Below are 20,846 nucleotides of genomic sequence, written 5' to 3' on the forward strand. Positions count from 1 at the left end.
CAAGCTTAATCTGTTGACCTAACCAGTTTAACCTGACATTGATCAAACTAAGGGTGCTTCTGTACAGTTGTGATTCCACAGTGATAGGAACCAGTGTCCAATTCCCCTGCTCTCCCCTCAGTTACTGAATAATTCCGAGTCGTGATGAAATGTTCAGTGTCAGGATTAAACCTCAGAATGGAAAATGCAAACTGTCATCATTTCACGTCAAGCCAGACTTGGCCACCCTTCCCTTGATCTGTCAGCTTTGACTGCAGTTAATAACTAACTGAATCACTATTATTGACCTTTACTGTGGATCGTTCGTGGGCCAGCTCCCAACAGAACAGCAAGCTATCTGTGACAGGAGGAGCACAGAGTCAGCACATTATCCTCTCTCAGAACAAGTGGTAGCATAAACACCAGCACAAGAGATTCTGCAGGAGCTGGAAGTCCACAGACACACACACACACTCACACAAAATGCTGGAGGTCAGGTAGCATTTCGGGCCAAGACCTTCCATCAGGACTAGAAAGCGAGGGGGACAATGCCAGAGTGAAAAAGGTTGGGGGCGAGGAATGAGGACTAGCTAGATAGTGATAGGTGAAGCCAGGTGGGAGGGAAGGGTAAAGGGCTGGAGAAGAAAGAATCTGATAGGAGAGGATAGTGAGCTATGGGAGGAAGGGGGGGCACCAGATGGGAGGTGATAGGCAGGTGAGGAGAAGACCTATGAGGCCGGAAGGGGGAACAGAAGAAGAAGAAGAAAGGGAGAGGGGAAAAGAAAAGGTGAAAAAAATTACCAGGAGAGATTGATTTTCATGCCATCAGGTTGGAGGCTACCTAGATGGAATATGAGATGTTGCTCCTCCACCCTAAGAGTGGCCTCATGGTTGTAGGAGAGGAGCCTTGGCCCAACATGTTGGGCCGGAAATGGGGTTAGGAGTTAAACTGGTTGGGCACTGGGAAATCCTGCTACTGGAGGATGGAGTGGAGATGTGTGACAAGGTGGTCCCCCAGTTTACGTTGAGTCTCGCCAGTGTAGAGGAGAGCACATCAGGAGCACTGATACAATAGGCGGACCCAACAGATTCACAAGTGTTGCCTCACCTGGAAGGGAGGTTTGGGGCCATGCTGAGGAAGCCAGGAGGGAGATTAGTGGGAGGAATCATGGAGTGAGCGATCCTGGTGGAAAGTAAAAAAACTCGAGGCTGCTGCAGATCCAGTCCATAAAGGCATCCGTTTACTTTCTCTCATTTCTCTCAGAGAACAAACAACTGAATTGCAAAGTCTGGGCTGGGCCAACATCTGCCGTACTGGCATTTGGGAGGTGCCAGGGGAACACAGACTCAGAATAGAAAGACATGCCTTTGAAACAGAGATGAGGAGAAATTGCTTTAGCCTGAGGGTGGTGAATTTGTGGAATTCACTGCCACACATGGCTGTGGAGGTCAAGTAACTGGGGAAGTTGATGGGCTCTTGATTAGTAAGGGCATCAAAGGTTATTGGGAGAAGGGGGTGGAGAGGGATAATAGATCAACCTCGATGGAATGGCGGAGCAGACTCAAAGGGCCGAAAGGCTTAATTTGCCTCTTATGTCTTATGGTCTTGTTACCTTCAGCATTTGAGAGAAAAGGAACTGGCTGGAAAATGATAGACTTTCTCTCCGTGCCTTGGGTTCAGAATCAGGTTTAATATCATGGGCATATGTCGTGAAATTTGTTAACTTTATGGCAGCAATACAATGCAATACATAATAAATAAACATAGAGAAAAAAGCAATGACACATACACACATATATATATACACACACACACACACAAAAACACACAAAAGGGGTGTTTGATAAGTTCGTGGCCCAAGGTAGAAGAAGTCAATTTTAGAAAACCTAGCACATTTATTTTTCAACATAGTCCCCTCCTCCATTTACACACTTAGTCCGGCAGTTGTGGAGCATACGGATCCCTTCTTTGTAAAAGTGGTCCACAACAGGGGTGATTGATAAGTACGTGGCCTAAGGTAGAAGGAGATGAGTTATTAACTTCAAACTTCCTGCATTTTCACAAAGTGTTGAACTGCATGTGCATGTAACGAGGGCTGAACAACTCATCTCCTGGATCATTCACGATGAAAGCTGATGCTCTTTTGATTTAAGTGGTACACCATTGTTTTCAAAGCAATTCAAAGATAACGCAGTTCCCTTTTACAGAAGGACGTAAGCCTCTCTGTCCAAACAGCACGTACCTGATGGTTATGCTGGTGCCCCACAGCGATGACTGCTGCAGACTGGGCCTGCAGGTGTGTCTTTACCTGGGAAGAGACAGAATACATTCATTCACAAACGGTATATGGACTGTGGGGAACACATTTCAGAAATCAGCAGAGGTTAGAGAATAAAGAATCAGACAGTCCAATTGCTGAAATGCCTTTTCTGCCCAGCATTCCCATGTGTTGATTGAGTAAACCCATGAGTATTTAAGTGAAGGGTGAATGACTGTCCCACCGAAGGATCTTTGGACTGCTTCATCAACACCCGTGACTTAGATATGCATTTCCCTGCATTCTGTTATCTGTTTATAACCACTAATCAGTAAATTGAAACAAGTTTCACTACTACTTAGATTAGAGAATTAGAGTCATAGAGAAGCACAGCACAGAAACACGGCCCTTCAGCCCATCTAGTCCATGCTAAACCATTTAAACTACCTACTCCCATTGACCTGCACCAGACCATACCCCTACCATCCATTTATCTATCCAAACTTCACTTAAACGTTGAAATCGAGCCCACAGGCACCATTTATTCTGTCAGTTCATTCCACACTCTCAAAACCCTCTGCGTCAAGAAGTTTCCTCTTGTGTTCCCCTTAATCCTTGACCTCAGGTTGTAGTCCCACCCGACCTCAGGGGGAGAAAGGCTCTTGGCCTCTATCAAATCTCCTCTAAATTATTACGTGAGTTAAAGACCAGGCTTACAAAATAAGGTGCGTGTTCCACTTTGAGTGAGTTACTGAGTCTCAAGAACCTCCTCCACACCTTTTCTGTCCACTGACCGACAGCTTTCAGCTCCTGACTGCTCCCCAGGAGGGTGGGGACCTTGAAATGGTCTTCAGTAATAAGCTAGTAAGCACTTAGACAACAGGCAGCACCAAGCAGGGGTTGCAGGTGACTGGAAAATGGCCACCGATAATACAATATGTCACCTTCAAGCTGACGTTCCCTGTGCACTGTTACATTCAGTGTAAATTAATGGAATCGATTGCCAGCAATGAACGTGAGGATCATCCGTAGCCCAATAACCTAGTTACAAGAGGAAGACCATCATGACCAATCATCTCAACCATTTTTGAGGAGGTGACCATCCCTGAATGGACAATAGTTAGCTCCCAGGACTGGCCTCTGAGAGGCTTGTGGATTCAATTCTACATGATTCTACAATTCTACAACTAACCCCAGCATTGTGACAGTAGAAGTTGAATGAAGATTCGGGTTTTTTGAGTTTTGTCAAGAGCAGACCAAAGTCCCTGAACAGGAAAGTGTTTATAAGACACTAGTCTGGTCACAGGTCAAGCATTGTATCTTGTTTCGGGTGCAGCACTTTATGAAAATGCAAAAGCTGTAGGGGAGGAGTAGAAGGTAGTTTGAAAATCATTTATAGATGAGGAGCTTCAGGCATGGTATTGTCCTCTTTGGTACAGAGACAAGATCTGATGGAAATATCTAAAATTGTGAAGGATGCAGTTGAGTAGATAGGAGCTATCCCATTGCAAAGAAGTTCAGGAGTAGGGAACAGACACTCAGTGACCACTTTGTGAGGTACACCTTGTTAACGCAAGTATCTAATCAGCCAATCATACGGCAGCAACTCAATGCATAAAAGCATGCAGACATGGTCAAGAGGTCCAGCTGTTGCTCAGGCCAAACATCACGATGGGGAAGAAATGTGATCTAAGTGACTTTGACCATGAAATGATTGCTGGTGCCATACGGGGTGGTTCGAGTATCTCAGAAGCTGCTGATCTGGGATTTTCACACACAACAGTCTCTAGAGAATGGTGTGAAAAACAAAACAAAAAAAAAATCCAGTGAGTGGCAGTTCTGTGGGGGGAACCGCCTTGTTAACGACAGAGGCCAGACTGTTTCAAGTTGATAGGAAGGCAGCAATAACTCAAATAATCAGGCGGTACAACAGTGGTGTGCAGAGAAGCATCTCTGGATTCGCAGCATGTTGAACTTTGCAGTGGATGGGCTACGGCAGCAGAAGACCGTGAACATACAGGAGGTTCCTAATAAAGTGGCCACTGAGAGTGGAATAAAGGGATTACCAAAGGGACGAGAACTGCATTGTGGGAAATTGGGCAGCACTGGGAGTGATTCGGGTCCAGAATGTAGTGAGCAGATTCAGCTGTGGTGCTCAAAGTGGGTCTGGGTGCCGATCTGCGAGGGAAGAATTTGCAGCAATATACTAGCTAAACTGATCTTGCGTAGAGCTGGTACAGGCCTGACGTGCCAAATGGCCTCCTTCCACATAGTAAGTGTGCGACTCTGTCCCCACGGCACCTTTCAAAGTCACCTCGAGACGCAGGGCCTGAGGAGAAGCAGCTGTTGTTTTCCTCTGCAGCGTCACTGGAACAGCTCTTGCACTCCACGTGACACCAGGGGTTATTTAAATCTCCGGCGTGTGGGAACCTTCAAAGAAGATGGTAAGCGGCTGCACACTGGAGACTCGGGAACAGCTGCCAGCCCGGTCTCCCCACCAGATTGTGCGCGGAACCCGACAGGAGCGTTCACAACCAGAGTGTTGCCACTGGCAGAGGGGTCAAGAACTAGGGGACTGAGGAGGAAAGGAACTGGCAAAGGTTTTTTTTTAACTGTCGTGTGGTCACGGTCCGCAGTGCGCTCCTTGCAGTAGTGGTGGCGGCAGATTCATTTGTAGTTTTTGTATACTGGTTCTGCAGGAAACGCAGGGAAGTGGGATGAACTGGGATTGTATTTACATTGGGTCAGAATCTACTAAATGGGTTGAAGCATCTCCTTCATCCTTTAACACTCATTTCGGCCCAACTGCCTTATGCTGACTAAGATGCCCATCCAACTCAGCGAAAGCCAGGCCATCAAATTCATCTGAAACAGCGAGCACAACACGAAGACGTTTCCAGGACACACACTGATTGCTACCTTGATTTACTCGGCGTGGAAACTGCGCCCTCAGAGCGACAAGGTGAAAACTACGTTGTACCACTTCAATCGAAAGGACACCAGCTTTCATCAGGAACAATGACTGGGGTGATCCAGGACACACGTGGCTTCTCCGTGAAGCCCAGCACGGATCACTGTCTGGCATCTGTTGTGAGGGCTGCTCACGTAGCGTGACCATTGTATCTCCGAGGGTAACGCACTGAGTCACAGTGTGCGTCCTAGTTGCGTTTCCATGTCCGATATGCAGAAGAATCACTGGTGCTGTCTTTCGAACGAGATGTTGAACAGAGATTCAGCCTGTTCTCCCAGGTGCAGCAAAACAATCTCACTGTATCAGGAAGATGGGCATGGGGATTGCATCCTTCAAAAGAGACAATCAGGGCACTTTCCCCCTGCTCAGTGTGGCAGTCTGTCACAAGCTGGTGGTTGCATTTCCTGCATTTGACAGCGACTACATTCCAAAAGGTAGCTCACTTAGAAAGGTTTGGGATGTCCTATGTAGATGTAACTTTTTTGATTTGATTCAGCAGCTGATGGAAGCAAGTTGGATCTTAAGTTCCTTGGTGTGCACATAATGGACAACCTGACCTGGACCCGCAGCTCCTCCTTCCACCGTCTGCACTTTCCGAGGAGATCGTGGTGTGCCAGGCTCCACTCTGACAACTTCCTACAGGGGCACCATTGAGAGCTTCCTGTCTGGCTGCATCATTGCGTGTGACGGAGGCTACAAGGCATCGGACGGCAAGACCCTGCAGAGGGTAGTTAAAACCCCCTCCCGCCCACTTGTGATATTAACCAGGAGTGTTGCAGACGAAGGCCCCAGAGCAATGTGCAGAATCCCCACAATCCCAAGCCACCACCTCCGTCAGGAAGGAGATACAGAAGAATCAGGACTGAGTAAAAACTCCTCCCCTCAGGCTGAGGCCTTGTCACTAGATCAGCCTGCTGTTTACCAGATACTGCACCCGATCTGCATGCCTTTTCAATTATATTTTATTATTTATGGTAATATTTGGTTTACGCATTGAGTGTTATATGTTTGTGGGTGCACCACGATCCGGAGGAACGTCTTTTCGTTCGGTTGCAGACGTAGTCTGGTGACAATAAACTTGAACTAGAACCATCCTTCCAACTATGCTGAAACACGGTGTAACAGCAACATCAGTAGGATAACACATTTACGAGTGCACCTTTGGCTTGCTTTGTGGACTTCGAAACCTCAGCCTCCGTCAAAGGCCGAACTCTCCGAGTGATGTCCCCCAGGAAGCTTCACTGTCAGCAGGAAAGATGCAACAAGCACAGAGACAGAAGAGATTCTGCAGGCGCTGGAAATCCTGAGCAACACACACAAAATGCTGGAGACACTCAGCCGGTCAAGCAGCATCCGTGGAGGGAGATAAAGAGGGGTCATCAGGACACAGCCTCCATCAGGATCCCACAACATTAGACGTGTGGGTTGGGTGGTGAATTGGCCACTGTAAATTATGCAGGTGAGTGGCAGAAACTGGGGCCTGCTGACAAAAATGTGGGGAGAGTACGAGTGGAGTTGGATTTGCGAGATGGGTGCTTGGTGGTTGTCATGGACTTGATGGGCAGAAAGGCCTGTTTCCCTGCTGCATGACTCTACTGCAGCTCGAGCACTGTGGGTTTGCAACATTCCCTCCCTCCCTGTCACAACTAACAGCACGTCCTTCCTCAAGCAATAATAGTATTTTCTCCAAACGAGCCGAGACTGACAATAATGACACCTGGCTCTGTTGTTCAGAATGAAACTCAAAACGCCGTTTAATTATGTAGCTGCAGAATCCATTTAGTTATTTTGCTGCGGTTGGCAAAGAAACTCTCTGTTTATTTTCCAAGATCCAATCAAAAAGCCCTTGCCTCAGTGACTCAGGGCAGAATTCCCACACGTTCGTTTAAAATTATCCGGTTCGAGGCCCATCACAACATCCTCTTGTAACAACATTACGTCGACTTAGTGGGTCTAACAAGCCTGAAGCCTTGTTACTCATCATCGTTATGTGCCGTGTCGTATGACGTGGTCTTGACCATGATTGTTCTTGGCAAATTTTCTACAGCAGTGGTTTGTTATTGCCTTCATCTGGGCAGCGTCTTTACAAGACTGGTGACTCTAGCCATTATCGATACTCTTCAGAGATTGACTGCCCGGTCGGTGTCAGTGGTCCTGTGATATGCTCCAGAGGCTCATACGACCATCCACCTTGCCCAAGGGTGGCCTGCAGGCTAGCGCAGGGAAGGAGCGCCTTACACCTCCTTTCTCCACGTATCTCCACCCCACCACCCATTGTTATTGTTATATATAATTAAAAAAAGATGGACCAGTGGGCACAAGGCCTGAACCTTGATATCCCACAATCAGGATGCGTAAAATGCTGAGTATCAGGTAACATGAGCAAAATTCGCTTGAACTAATTCTTCCTGAACAGTAATTTAACAAGCTGGATTTACAGTCTTACTGGATAAGCAATTCAGAGGTAGGAGATGAGAGTTCAATCCTAGCCCGTTTGGAGCTTGCATGGGTCTCCTCCCTATGTTCCAGTTTCCTCCCACGTGCTGATGGTGGTAGGATAATTGGCCACTGTAAATTGTCCCTAATGTCTAGCTGGGTGGTAGAAGCCAAGGGGAATGTGGACCGAATGGGATTAATGGAATTGGAAGCTTAATGGTTGATGTGAACTTTGTCAGTGAGACAAAGAACCAGTCATTCCTTATCAGACAGACTAGACTCCTCAAACAAATACCACCGTCCAGTTAAGGTTGTAACTGATTTACCTGGACCCAAGAACAATCAGTCTTAAATTAACCTAGAAAGCCATAGCACTCACACCTCACTACAACAAATGACAAACACAGGAGCCAGTTAACAGTTTGTGTAGGTATTATTAGAAGGTGCAAACTGGTGTAATTGAGCACTGTATCAGATTTCTTCTTTCTGCTTCTGAAGGCTCTGGCCCTTATAGTCACACATTTCTGGAGAGCCAGCCATTCTCCTCGTGTAGTCCTGGATACCTGTTGCTGTTCGACAGGTGAAATTAACATTGATCTCACCCACAAAAGCAACTTCCAGTGGGGAAAAGGATCAAGCATTTTCCCAGTGTTTATGACAAATAAGCTCTTCTCGGGCTTCCAGCTGGGTACAGGTATCGATTATAACTGATGTTTCGATGCCAAACGCTGCCATCTTCATCAGGGATGACGCCAGGGCATGTCCAGTCTGGGGGCATTTATATGCCCATAGTCCGTCCCTGCTGGAAAAACCAGGAAACCGAACAATGAAGAGGAACCCAGCACTACAGCCTGTCTTCCCTGTATTTCCACGGTTTCTCGAAGGATCGTCAGGGTCCTGAAGAAATACCGGATTAATGCCATCCACAATCCTGTAAGGAAGCTCAAATCACAGCTTATGCAGGTCAACGATGACCTGGGAGTCAGGTCAGTTGGTGTTTACAGGATTCCCTGTGAATGTGGAGCAGGGTATATCGGCCAGACGGCGGAAACCTGCATCAAGGAGCAAGGGAGGTGTATCTGTTTGGGTTACCCGGAAAAATCGGCAGTAGCAGCTCATTGCATTCACAATGACCAGAGGATGGCACAAAACTGCTGTGCCACACCAATGGCTTTTGGGACGGCCTGGTAAAGGAAGCCATTGAAATTACACTAAAGGAAAAGGATTTTAACAAAGACAAAGGTCTCACTCTAAGTAAGAACTGGGATTCGATTGTAAACAAGGTGGGAGCAGAAACCTGATTGGATGAGGACTAACCAATCAGAAAGGATGGACGACGGGGGGATAAATACCACCGGACTAGACATGCCCAGGGATCATCCCTGATGAAGATGGCAGAGTTTGGCATCAACAGGGTGGTTATAATCGATACCTGTACCCAGCTGGAAACATGAGAAGAGTTTAACTTTCAGTGGGGGAACTGGGGATGGGTGATCTAGAGCAGAAACCCTGGATATTTTTTCTAGAGTGTGAAAATCCGTCACATTCAAGGGGTTTAACAGAAGCTCAGATCTGTATGATCTTGGTCCAGTGCCAACAAGTGCCCCAAGGAAGTTCAGGTATTGACCAGAACCTACAGAATTTTCTTCTCTATTGGCTTGCGTTCTATATAATCTACTCCAACCCATAGCACAAGTGTGTGTGTGTGTGAGAAAATTAACAGCTTGGAGATACGTCTTAAAGGAAAACAAAAATTTAACCGCTGCCCTGACGAGAAAAAAAGCCTTGCAGGGTCACGTGGGTGGGAATGTTCTGTCTCCAAATAGCAAGATTTTGGAGAGATAATGCAACATCATAAATTAATAATGACACAAGGGACATAACAATGATGGGGTAAGGAGCGTTCACCAGCACTAATGAACAGCAGGGAGTGTGCAACAAAGGAGAAAAGATTACAGGAAATAATCAAAGCAATTACAATGGCAATTAAGAAATCAAATTAGAAGAATGGGGAATAAAATTGTTATGACATTCTACGTGCTCACAAGTGGAAAGCTGGGAAGGGTGTCACAATAAAATCATCAGCCCAGATAGCAGAATGACAGATGTTTGAAGTTGTTCATGGGATTGATACTAAGAGAAAGCTTCCACATGTGGGAAAGAGCAAAACTGAAGGCCATCTACAACACTGTTCAAAGGTCTTAGGCACATGTATATGGCTAGAGTGCCTAAAACTTTTGCACGGCACTGTGTTTGTCACCATGGAGCAGAGAGTGAGTTTGTAAATCTGCCGGGAGCAAAGCATGTTGGGAATGGCGAGGGTGGGTGTGGGACAGGTGGCAGAGAAGGAGTGCCGGGGTGGGGGGGGTGTGGCATAGGTGCAGGCACACTCAACCAGGCAAGGTCATTTGAATCCTAACAATTGGTTTATTGATCATTACAGTATGGTGCTTCCTGCCCCCTTCCCTTTTTCCCCCAACCACGATTCCCCTCTCCCTGCCCCTTTCAGTCCACAACAGAGACCCATATCAGAATCAGGTTTATCATCACTCACATGTGTCACTAATTTTTTTGTTTTTGCAGCAATACAGTGCAATACATAAATTTAATTACAGTACTGTACTGTGTTAGGCTCCCAAGATAAATGTGTATGTAAAATAATCACTAAGAAATTAAATAATACACTTCTTTGAGAGTAGTTAGGAGAGAACTTGTTTCCACAGAGAGTGGCCAAAGCAAATGTATAGATGCAGTTAAGGAGACACTCAATGTGCAAATGACGGTGAATGGAATGGAGGGGAAAATGATGAGAAGGGAAGTCAGACAGAAGACTGAGTGGTATATACTCATTGGCATGGACTAGCTGAGGGAAATCGAGCGTATGCTACAATTCAAAGTAAAACAAATATTCTAATTGCATTACCAAAGGATTTTGAAATCGGTTGTCTTTAATCGTGTCAGAAGGTTGAGGGGGGGGCTTGATAGAGGTATTTAAAATTATGAGGGGGATAGATAGAGTTGACACAGATAGGCTTTGTCCATTGAGAGTAGGGGATATTCAAACAAGAGGACATGAGTTGAGAGTTAGTGGGCAAAAGTTTAGGGGTATCACAAGGGGAACTTCTTTACTTAGAGAGTGGTAGCTGTGTGGAATGAGCTTCCAGTAGAAGTGGTAGAGGCAGGTTCAATATCGTCATTTTAAAAAAATCAGATAGGTATATGGACAGGAAAGGAATGGAGGGTTATGGGCTGAGTGCAGGTCGGTGGGACCAGGTGAGAGTAAGCGTTCGGCATAGACTAGAAGGGCCGAGATGGCCTGTTTCCGTGCTGTAATTGTTATATGGTCAGATAGTCTAGAGCAGAGGTTCCCCACCCAGGATCTACAGACCCCTTGCTTAATGGCAGAAAAAAGGTTGGGAGCCCCTGGTCTAGAGAGAAGAATTGGACCAGGATGAAGTCTGCAGTTACAGTTATTTCTACTGATACAAAATTAAGTCAGCTTTTATTTTATAAATGACAGCCTAGAAGACACTGGAACACATCCGTAGCAAGACAAGTTGTTTGCTTAGGGCTAGTGTGCACAGAAACAGGCTGATAAAAGTCAGGATAACCTTGGGGTTCAGAAATGGGTGCAGGAGGGCTGGACCTAAACCATATTAATTATCACTAATTTTCCACACTTTATCAATCTGATACCTCTCGCATCATTAAGGGGTTAATAGGAATGAACCGGGAAGAGTCCTGGGCTCCAGGTCAATGAATTAGACAGGCTGTCCATCGCAAGTGACAGAAGTAGGCCCAGTTCAATCTGCAGGCCCATTCCATGGCAACGACATGCTCCACTGTCTATCTCATCATTCAAAAGTCAGATATTGCTGAATTGAAATCAGGCAATGCCAATACCTAGCAGGTTAGGCACTGCCTGTGCCGAGAGAGACAGAGTTAAAGTTTGGTGTTTGTGAGTTTTCATAAGGGCTGATGAACATTCATTGACCTGAAAGATCTCCTCTCCACAGACACTGCTGAGTGTTTTCAGTATTTTCCGGTTTTAGGCTTGCTTATTCACTAGGCACCAGATCAGCTGGTTAATTGTTTCATCATTTGTACCTTTGCAGAGGTGATGGGGGCAGTGGTTTTCACACTGTCTAGATACCCAGAGCAAATTCCTGGGGACTTTGGGTTCAAATCTCACCATACCAGATGGTGTGAAATTTAAAGCTGAATTAAAATGTCTAACAATGACCACAGACTCACTTCCAAGGACTAGGTATTATTTATTTTTCTTATTCATTATTTGCACAATTTGTCCTCTTTTGTACATTGGAAATTAGTCAGTCTTTGTTAAGCATAGTTCTTCATAAATTCTATTATATTTCTTTGTTTTACTGTAAACACCTGCAAGAAAATGAATCTCAAAGTAGTGTATGGTAACATATACTTTAGTAATACTTTGAACTTTATGATTATTCTTTAATCTTAGATTCACGTAGAGGTGGAAATTTGCTATCCTTACCTGGTCTGGCTGACGTGTAGCTCTAGACCCACAGCAATGGGGTTGAGTTCCAACTGCTCTCTGAGATGTTGAAAATAACCACTAGGCTCCTTACAGCCCACAACATGGCCGTTAGTTTAAATGCACAGTAACACTGACAGCATCTGAAAAGCATTTGTGTGAAGTCTAATGTTGGAAGGTGTGGTCTAACAGGCTTGCCAGCCACTGCAGATGTCGCAGATCAAGCCAGAAGTCAAGATAGAAACCTCCAAGAGGACCACAACCCTGCCGCTGGGTTTGGAGGCTTGCGTGCCTCGATCTATGTTGGCTGGAGTGCTTTGGCTCTTGGTAGGGTCATCCATGCCAAACAGGTCAAAGGGTAGAGGCCAGACTAGGAGTGGCCCACCAGTCCTCCAGCGCTAACAACCCTGACTGGTCGCAAAACAAATTGGTATGTACATAGTAATGAGGCATCCTTCTTTATCTGTGTGTGACAGTAAGGACAGACAGAGGTGGGGGACTTTCACTGCCGTCCTAAATGCCAGCAGTGTAACGGGCAGTAAAAAACCCCCAGAAAATCAGCAGGTTAGGCAGCATCTCCGGAGAGGGAAACCGAGTCAATATTTCATCATCAGTGGGCATAGTCTCAGGCTCAGAGGCCAGAGAAAAGTGGCCAAAGGATCGGTAGTTCTGTAGATGGCAGGAAGGATCTATAGCTCTTCCTGTCTGAAGGGATGGGAACAGAGGTGAGACAGGCCAAAGAAGTGTCCAATATCATGCCAGGCTCAGAATTCATTACCACGGGATGAAGCTGAGACCGCTGGTGAAGACAAACTATTCAAGATCCAGAAGGCCTGGTGAGAACATGGCAAAAGGGTAGTATTAAAGGTACAGACTCCCAGGAAAGTGATGGGGCACAGGGATCTGGAGAAGCACTCGATTCAAGATCTGTGACGTTTGTAATTTCAGACATAGATAGAGATTGCTCCTTTACTGAATGTGTGATGGCAGAACTGAGTTAAACCAAGTCAGCGATGTAGGAGAGAGAGGTCAAAAGCACCACATACTGTCACATGGCATTAGTCATAGATCTTGGAATGTGATGAGAACAGTGGATGTCTTGAAATTAAGTTCATTGACCTGAAGTTCTAACTTGGTTTATCACTCCAAATATGCTTCCGAGCAGCTGAGTATTTCCTGCATCGTCAGATTCCAAGCACCTGCAACCTTTTATTTTACAAGTAAAATTAGACATGTTCTCTTTGTTAATGTGTCGCTATGCCGATGCCGTACAAACAAAAGTTGCATGCCACAAAATCTTGGATGCACTGAATTGCCACGTCAGTGAACGTGTGGGAGAACTGGTGTGAATCATTTCAGAGACAGTCCACTGTGGCAAAGTAAAGCGGAGACACTTTCTGGGTGTTGCAACAGCAGAGGTCACTAAAATAATCTTCTAATACTGTTTGCCTTTAGATTCCCAGCTCAGTATTTTCAGCAAAATTTTATAAAAATGAAGAGTGAGGAATTAAGTAATAAAACTGAATCAGGAAGATGAAGACACAAGTAGGGCTACTACTAAAGCTCCTTACATCGATGGGCATTTGAATAGCAAGGCATAGATAGGTTACAGTCTGAATGCAGGCAAGTGAGTTTAGTATAAAAGGGCATGAACTTGATGGGCTGATGGGCTGTTCAGCTCCATGACTCAATAGTCACTCTTTCTGATCCTCCCAGCAGTAAGCTTTGCTACTGGGCTTGCTGGTGTTTGCTACAGGGTGTAGGAACCTCTGAGCTCAGCAGCTGGATCCTGACCTCTGCTGCCAGCTACACTGATCCTGCCAAAGGGATCATTGGCAGAAAGTCAGGAGCAACAAAAACTGGACGGTAAATGGGAGGACTTCTGGAAAGCTGCTAAATGCTGTACCATCCCTGACTGTTGGGCAGACCTGAATTCTGGGCTGTTGTGTCAAGACGGGTATTTTCAACAGGATAGGGGCATGCTGCACCTGGAAGTACGAGTTGCCGGTGAAAGTGTGTTACAGCAAGGACCTGGGTCCTCACCGTGTGGTGAATGTTTTGTACAAGGACCTGGGTCCTCACCGTGTGGTGAATGTTTTGTACAAGGACCTGGGCCGTCACCAGGAGATATAAGTGTTGTACAGCAAGGACCTGGGTCCTCACCGTGTGGTGAATGTTTTGTACAAGGACCTGGGTCCTCACCGTGTGGTGAATGTTTTGTACAAGGACCTGGGCCGTCACCAGGAGATATAAGTGTTGTACAGCAAGGACCTGGGTCCTCACCGTGTGGTGAATGTTTTGTACAAGGACCTGGGTCCTCACCGTGTGGTGAATGTTTTGTACAAGGACCTGGGTCCTCACCGTGTGGTGAATGTTTTGTACAAGGACCTGGGTCCTCACCGTGTGGTGAATGTTTTGTACTGCAAGGACCTGGGTCCTCACCGTGTGGTGAATGTTTTGTACAAGGACCTGGGTCCTCACCGTGTGGTGAATGTTTTGTACAAGGATCTGGGTCCTCACCGTGTGGTGAATGTTTTGTACAAGGACCTGGGCCGTCACCAGGAGATATAAGTGTTGTACAGCAAGGACCTGGGTCCTCACCAGGTTCCTCAGTAGAAAAACACTGCCTTAAAATAATTTGGATTATCTATTCAACTAAGCAGCAGACCTGTAACTCCTCCCAGAATGAAGCTACAAATGTGGCCTACCCCTCCCTCATGGACTGTGAAGACAGTGTTATTAAAATTCATTAGTTTCTGCTCCCACTGTTGTACTGAAATAATGGCGTAAGCCAGATCCTTTGTCACCTAGATGAGTGACCAGGCAGTCCTCATCCTTCACATGGGTGGCCACACCACCCCACTCTTCTCCACTGCCATCAGCTAACTGAGGCAGCTGAATACATCCTTGTCCGCCACTCACAGCCAGAAAATCGGTTCCAGTGGGTTTGCTTCCCGCTCCCAGTCGGATAACTCTGGCGACAAAGATCGGAAGTGGTCTCAGAAGACAGTTTCCAACTTCCCTCCCAGTCGGTGTCAGTTTAGACACGTTCACTAGCGACACCCACCCCTGGCTGACCACCACCTCCCTCAGTGCTAAACTGCTGGCCTGCTTCTCCAAAATCTGCCAGACATTTCTCCCAATAAAGACGGAGATTACCTCAGCCATTATCTTGGGATCTCACCACAGTGCCTGTTCTTTAGCCACTGGCTCCATCGTCTCCCTGTCAATCATCCACACTGATTCACAAATCTGACATAGAGCAGATGCCTGGCCCCCATGTATCTAAACCACTGCAATCACTCCTTAACCCTGTCTCACTCTCAGCCCGTTTTTAATGTAATGTACACTGATATGCCATGGTTCCCTCTGGATAAGCCACACTAGGTTCTTAGTTTCCATGGGGATAGGGGTACAGACTTCTGGGAAGATGATACTATTAACTAAATGGTAAAAGATTGCAGCATGCTGCTGTGCAGAGGGACTTGGGAGTGCTTGTGCATGAATCACAGAAGGTTGGTTTGCAGGTGCAACAGGCTATCAAGAAGGCAAATGGAACGTTGGCCATTGCTAGAGGGATTGAATTTAAGGCCAAGGAGGTCATGCTGCAACTGGGTAGTGGTGAGGCCGCACCTGGACTACTGCGTGCAGTTCTGGTCTCCTTACTTGAGGAAGGATATACCGGCTTTGGAAGTGGTGCAGAGGAGGTTCACCGGGTTGATTCCAGAGATGAGAAGTTTAGACTATGAGGAGAGATTGAGTCACCTGGGACTGTACCCACTGGAATTCAGAAGAATGTGAGGAGATCTTATAGAAACGTATAAAATTATGAAAGGGATAGATAAGATAGAGGCAGGAATGTCGTTTCCACTGGTAGGTGAGACTACGGGACATAGCCTCAAGATTCGGGGGAGTAGATTTAGGATGGAGATGAGGAGGAACTGCTTTTCCCAGAGAGTGGTGAATCTGTGGAATTCTCTGCCCAATGAAGCAATGGAGGCTACCTCAGTAAATACATTTACGACAAGGTCGGATAGTAGAGGAATTAAGGGTTGTGGGGAAAAGGCAGGTAGGTGGAGATGAGTCCATGGAGAGATCAGTCATGATCTTACTGAATGCCAGAGAAGGTCCAACAGGCCGGATGGCCGACTCCTGCTCCTATTTCTTATGTTCCAATATTGTAAAGATAGGACACTGCAAATACACTGTTGTCTCTCCCCAGACAATGCATCTCCACGTATATATGCTGTACAATATTCTGAAGTGTTCAAGAGCTTTAATAAACATATCAAGACATTTCAACACTTAAAAGGAAGTTATGTTACTAGTTAACAAAATAATATCAAAACAAATATGATTTATTTTTATGGCCGAGCAGACTCGATGGGCCATGTGGCCTAGTTCTGCTCCTTTGTCTTATAGTCTTACTATCATGAAAAGTACACGTTTACAGAAGATGATACAGAGAGCAGTAACGGAGCACTGTGGTGCTAGGGAAAAATACAACACATCTCGTGGACCTCTCACAGAATAAATGAATCAGTCCTCAACGAGATTAAACCCGGTCTCTCTCCCTCTCTCTCTCTCTCTCTCTGGAGGCTCAAACGACAAGACAATGCCTATAGTACTTTGGGCACGTCATGCCAAGAAACAGCTCCCTGGAAAAGAATTTCACGCTTGGCAAAGTGAAGGACAATGGAAGGAGTAGGGCCGCCAATCAGACGTTTGAACATAATAAAGACAGCTATGAACCCCAATGTTGAGCCACCTTTGCAAGGATCGAAACTCATTCAGAGCAACTATCCATAGGATCACCATGAGTCGGCAACAACTCGATGGCACTTAACAACAACACAGCACTGTGCAGGTTTTATTACTGCAGGTCTGGGGGGGGGGGGGCGCGGAGGGATCATTAATAAATGTTTGACAGCAGAGCTCTGCTTCAGGGATCCAAATCTGTCTGTGTGGAGTTTGCCTGTTCCCCCGTGACTCCACAGGTTCCTCCCCCTCCTCCCTGGGTGCTTCTGATTTTCTCCCACATCCCAAAGTCGTGCAGTTTGGTAAATAGCCGCCATAAACTGTCCCCCGGTGTGCAGCTAAGTGGCTGCATTTGGAGAAAGCTGATGGGAACTGTAGGGAGAATGGGATCAATGTTGGCACAGACTCGGTGAGTCAAAGGTCTGTAGGACTATGATTGTGTGTAGAACTGAGACAACAGGATGGGTTACACCTAGATGGTGTAGGAAATATGGCCATTCATCTGTACACATTCCTCTCTTTTAAAGGTGTGTTATATCTTTCTGAGGTGGCTGAAACCCTCTGAATAAACTCAGTACGGATCCACAGATAGCAAACCAGCTGACAATAAGTACTGAATGTATTCCAACACACTCCCTGTAAACGGCATCCAAATCTCTGCCTGTGTCTCTGTTGACAATGTTTATCCATCAGCTCTGAGCTTGTGACAACTCCTGAAAAACAGATTTTAAACCCCTTCACAAGCTTGCATCTCTCTGTAACTGTCCCTGGCCATACAACGCCCCAAGATGATGGTATTCCCTGATTCTGGCCCACAGAGAATCCTCAATTTTTCACCACTCTACCTTTGCCAAGGTCCAAAGATCTGATTTGACCTCTGGACTTACACACTTCAATTTCCTTCTTTCAGATCGTCCTGTAAACCTCTGGCAGCAACCAATCTGCAGGTCAGGCAGCACCAGTGGATGGGGAGGATTCTGTCAATGTTTTGGGCTGAAATCCCAGCATTTGCAGTCACCCATGTCTCTATCTTGTTGACAAGACCTTAATAAGCCAGGTGTTCATAAGCCAGGCTGTGTTTATGAACGTTAGGGTGAGGGCACACGTTATTGTTGTTGACAGCCGATGTTGCCATTAAAGTCAAAAGCTTTCTGATCTATTGTGTCAATAATTGCTGCAGCCAACCTTGGAACAACCAGCAAAACACCCCAGGGAACGTTGTGGAATGTGAGAATTTACGCACAAGCAGGGAAAAAGGGGCAGACAGAGGAAGAAATGGGCAGGCGACATTGCAGAGTGGACTGGAGAGAGCGTTGCCACAGCCCCAGGCACTCGCCCACAGCCGTGAGAGATGGAGGCAACTGGTGAGGCGCTCGCCCGCGCGACCCAAGCAGGTTGCGGGGTCTGCAACCGTGACCGTGACCTGCGGTGGGGATAGAAGGAGAGAATTTGACGCTTTTGAAGGTGGGGAGAGAAGTGACAGAAAATGGTGGTTATCTACCAAGCTGGGTATCGGCTGACCATTCCAAATCAAAACTCAATGTTCAAAGAAAACTTACTTTCTATGTACACCTCACTGTGTACTGACATCCATTTGAGAACATTCACAGTAGATCAATAAATCAGTGAAAAACTATACACAATAACAACTAATGTGCAAAAGAGAAGCTACAAATACAAGCAAATAATAGTAGTAAATGGTAAATAATTAACACTCAGAACATGAGTTGTGGAGTCATGCAGTCATAGGTAGGTTGTGCAGTCAATTCAATATTGAGGCGAGTGAAGTTGTCTGCACTTGTTCAGGGGTAATAACTGTTCCTGAACTTGGTGGTGTTTATACCCTAAGGCTCCTTCACCTCCTTCCCGCCCGCTACGGTGCACGGAGAGCGTGGCCTGGAGGGTCGGGGTCCTTGAGCTGCTTCCCTGGAGACGTGTTCCATGCTGGGGAGGGCTTTTCCTGTGACGGACGGGGCCATCAGATCAAATTGGAGCTGACAGGACTGGTTGATGGGGGGGGGGGGGGAATGATGATGAGTTGAAGGCTGGGAGGAAGGTGTGCGATTTTGCTGGGAAAGACACTTTGGAACCTGACAGCCCCCTACATTTATTTATTTACGGTGGCCGCCGCACAGTAACCCCCCGGTTTATAATGACCAATTAACTTACCAGCCGGACCGTGAGCACCCGGAGAAAACCCCACGTGGTCACAGGCATCGGCGGGAATTGAACCCGGGTCACTGGGACCGTGAAGCGTTGTGCTACGCGACCAATAGCCAACACCGATTAATGACCAGCGTGAGGGCCGAAATTTACGTTGGGAGTCTAAAAGATTTCAAAAGACTTAAAAAGATTTTTTTTCCACGCGGTGCAAGGTTCAGAGATATGGAGGGCGCGTTCCAATTTAAGCTAACTCATTAGGACCGGCAGCTTACCTGTGCATAATTAAAGAAGTTATTGAGCAGAGTTCAACAGCTGATAACAGTTATTGAAACACTGAGGTTGCAGAATGAAGGTTGTCACGGTCTCTGCTGACTCGACCAGCACAGGGTTGGGTAATTATTTTACTCAGCGGACTGGCCAGTGGCGAATGCCGGGCCAGATAAATCCGAACCACGGCAACCGTTACCCCTTTCTTTAAAAAAAACCCATTTTCGCCCGTGATTTTACCGGCGGTGCACGAACAAACAGCCAGGCTCGCGTCAATCTGGGTCTGCAATCTCTCCAATTCCCGTCACACCGCCGTGGTCTCTAGCCGGCATTTACCGGCGAGACCCCATTAGTGTTCGCGCAACGACTGAAAAGCAAAACACCGCAGACGCAGGAAATCTGAACTAAAAACCGGGGGATTTAAATAAAAAAAAGATTGGCAGTCCACCAGAATCCAACGGATTCAACGTCCTTGCTTCCAGCCTAGTAACCCCCACCCGTCCCCAGACTCCACCTGTCCCGAGTACCTCCAGCATCTGTTCTACTGTATTGTCACAGACCCCACTACTCTGCCTCCCTCCCACCGTGGGCAGCAGGTTAATTGTCCCTAGAGTCTGGAGGCAGAGGCTGCGAGTATTTTCCACGGGCAGACGGGCCCGTTTCCATGACGTTTCTCTCTGTGACTCTGTCACCCAGACTCACCGAGGAAACAGCCCGCGGTGTTACTGTTGTACACACACACACAGGCACTCACCAGATAAGCAGGGCTGCCCACCACGGCGCCCATGGCTCCGGCCACTGCCCCCGCCGCGATGCTAGAGGCGGTGCTGACCCTGCCGCCCTGGTGCCGGGTGAAGCCCAGTCCCTCCAGCTGCGAGTAGGCGCCGAGGCGGACGCCGTTCATCAGCGCCTGGTACAAGATCGCGGCCGTCAGTCCCTTCTGCAGCCCCAGCAGCCCGTCCTTGCGGGCGATGAGCACCAGTGCGTGGAAGACATTGCGGTAGAGCCGGGGGTAGGAGCCCCGGGCGCGGAGCTCTCCCTGCAGCTGCATCCGTGTCTTGACCACCTCCAGCGGGTTCGTTAGCACACAGGCACCAGCCGCCGCCGCGCCGCCCAGCGCGAAATCCATCGCCTGCTCCCGGCGGCCGGTAGCAGCAGGAGCGCACCCCGGGGTGCCCCGGCGGATCGCCTCCGCGTCAATCAATACTCGCCGCGCACACCCCCCCGCCGGCGCGACCAATGGCAACGCGGAACCGCGCCCCGCCTCCGAACACGCCACGCCCACCGGCTGCGTGCTTCAGACCATGTGCTCCCCTGTGTACGGGGGGCGGGACGGCCCAGGGCTTTAATCCGCCTCCTCTAACGTACTGTCACAATGACTCTCCTGTCTCACGATGACTTTAACCTGATCTCTCCGACTGTTTGCGTCACCCGTCGGCATTTTCTCTCGATCTCCCTCTGGCAGATTTGCCGGTTGCGTGGGAACCGCACCCCCCCCCCC

General features: G+C 47.3%; 1 protein-coding gene across 1 annotated transcript in view; it reads right to left on the bottom strand.

Annotated features, from left to right (window-relative positions):
* Nucleotides 1-20,559, bottom strand: part of LOC132382073 (solute carrier family 25 member 35-like) — a 36,366-nt gene extending 15,807 nt beyond the window's left edge. Inside the window, exons 1-2 of the mRNA XM_059951930.1 lie at nucleotides 20,100-20,559; nucleotides 2,223-2,288 (exon numbers count right to left, since the gene is read on the bottom strand). Of these exons, the coding sequence (XP_059807913.1) occupies nucleotides 2,223-2,288; nucleotides 20,100-20,474 (441 nt within the window). The 5' untranslated portion in view covers nucleotides 20,475-20,559. The remainder of the gene's footprint in view (nucleotides 1-2,222; nucleotides 2,289-20,099) is intronic.
* Between the last annotated feature and the right edge of the window lie 287 nt (nucleotides 20,560-20,846).

This window comes from Hypanus sabinus, chromosome 27 (assembly GCF_030144855.1).
Source record: "Hypanus sabinus isolate sHypSab1 chromosome 27, sHypSab1.hap1, whole genome shotgun sequence".
Taxonomy (NCBI): domain Eukaryota; kingdom Metazoa; phylum Chordata; class Chondrichthyes; order Myliobatiformes; family Dasyatidae; genus Hypanus; species Hypanus sabinus.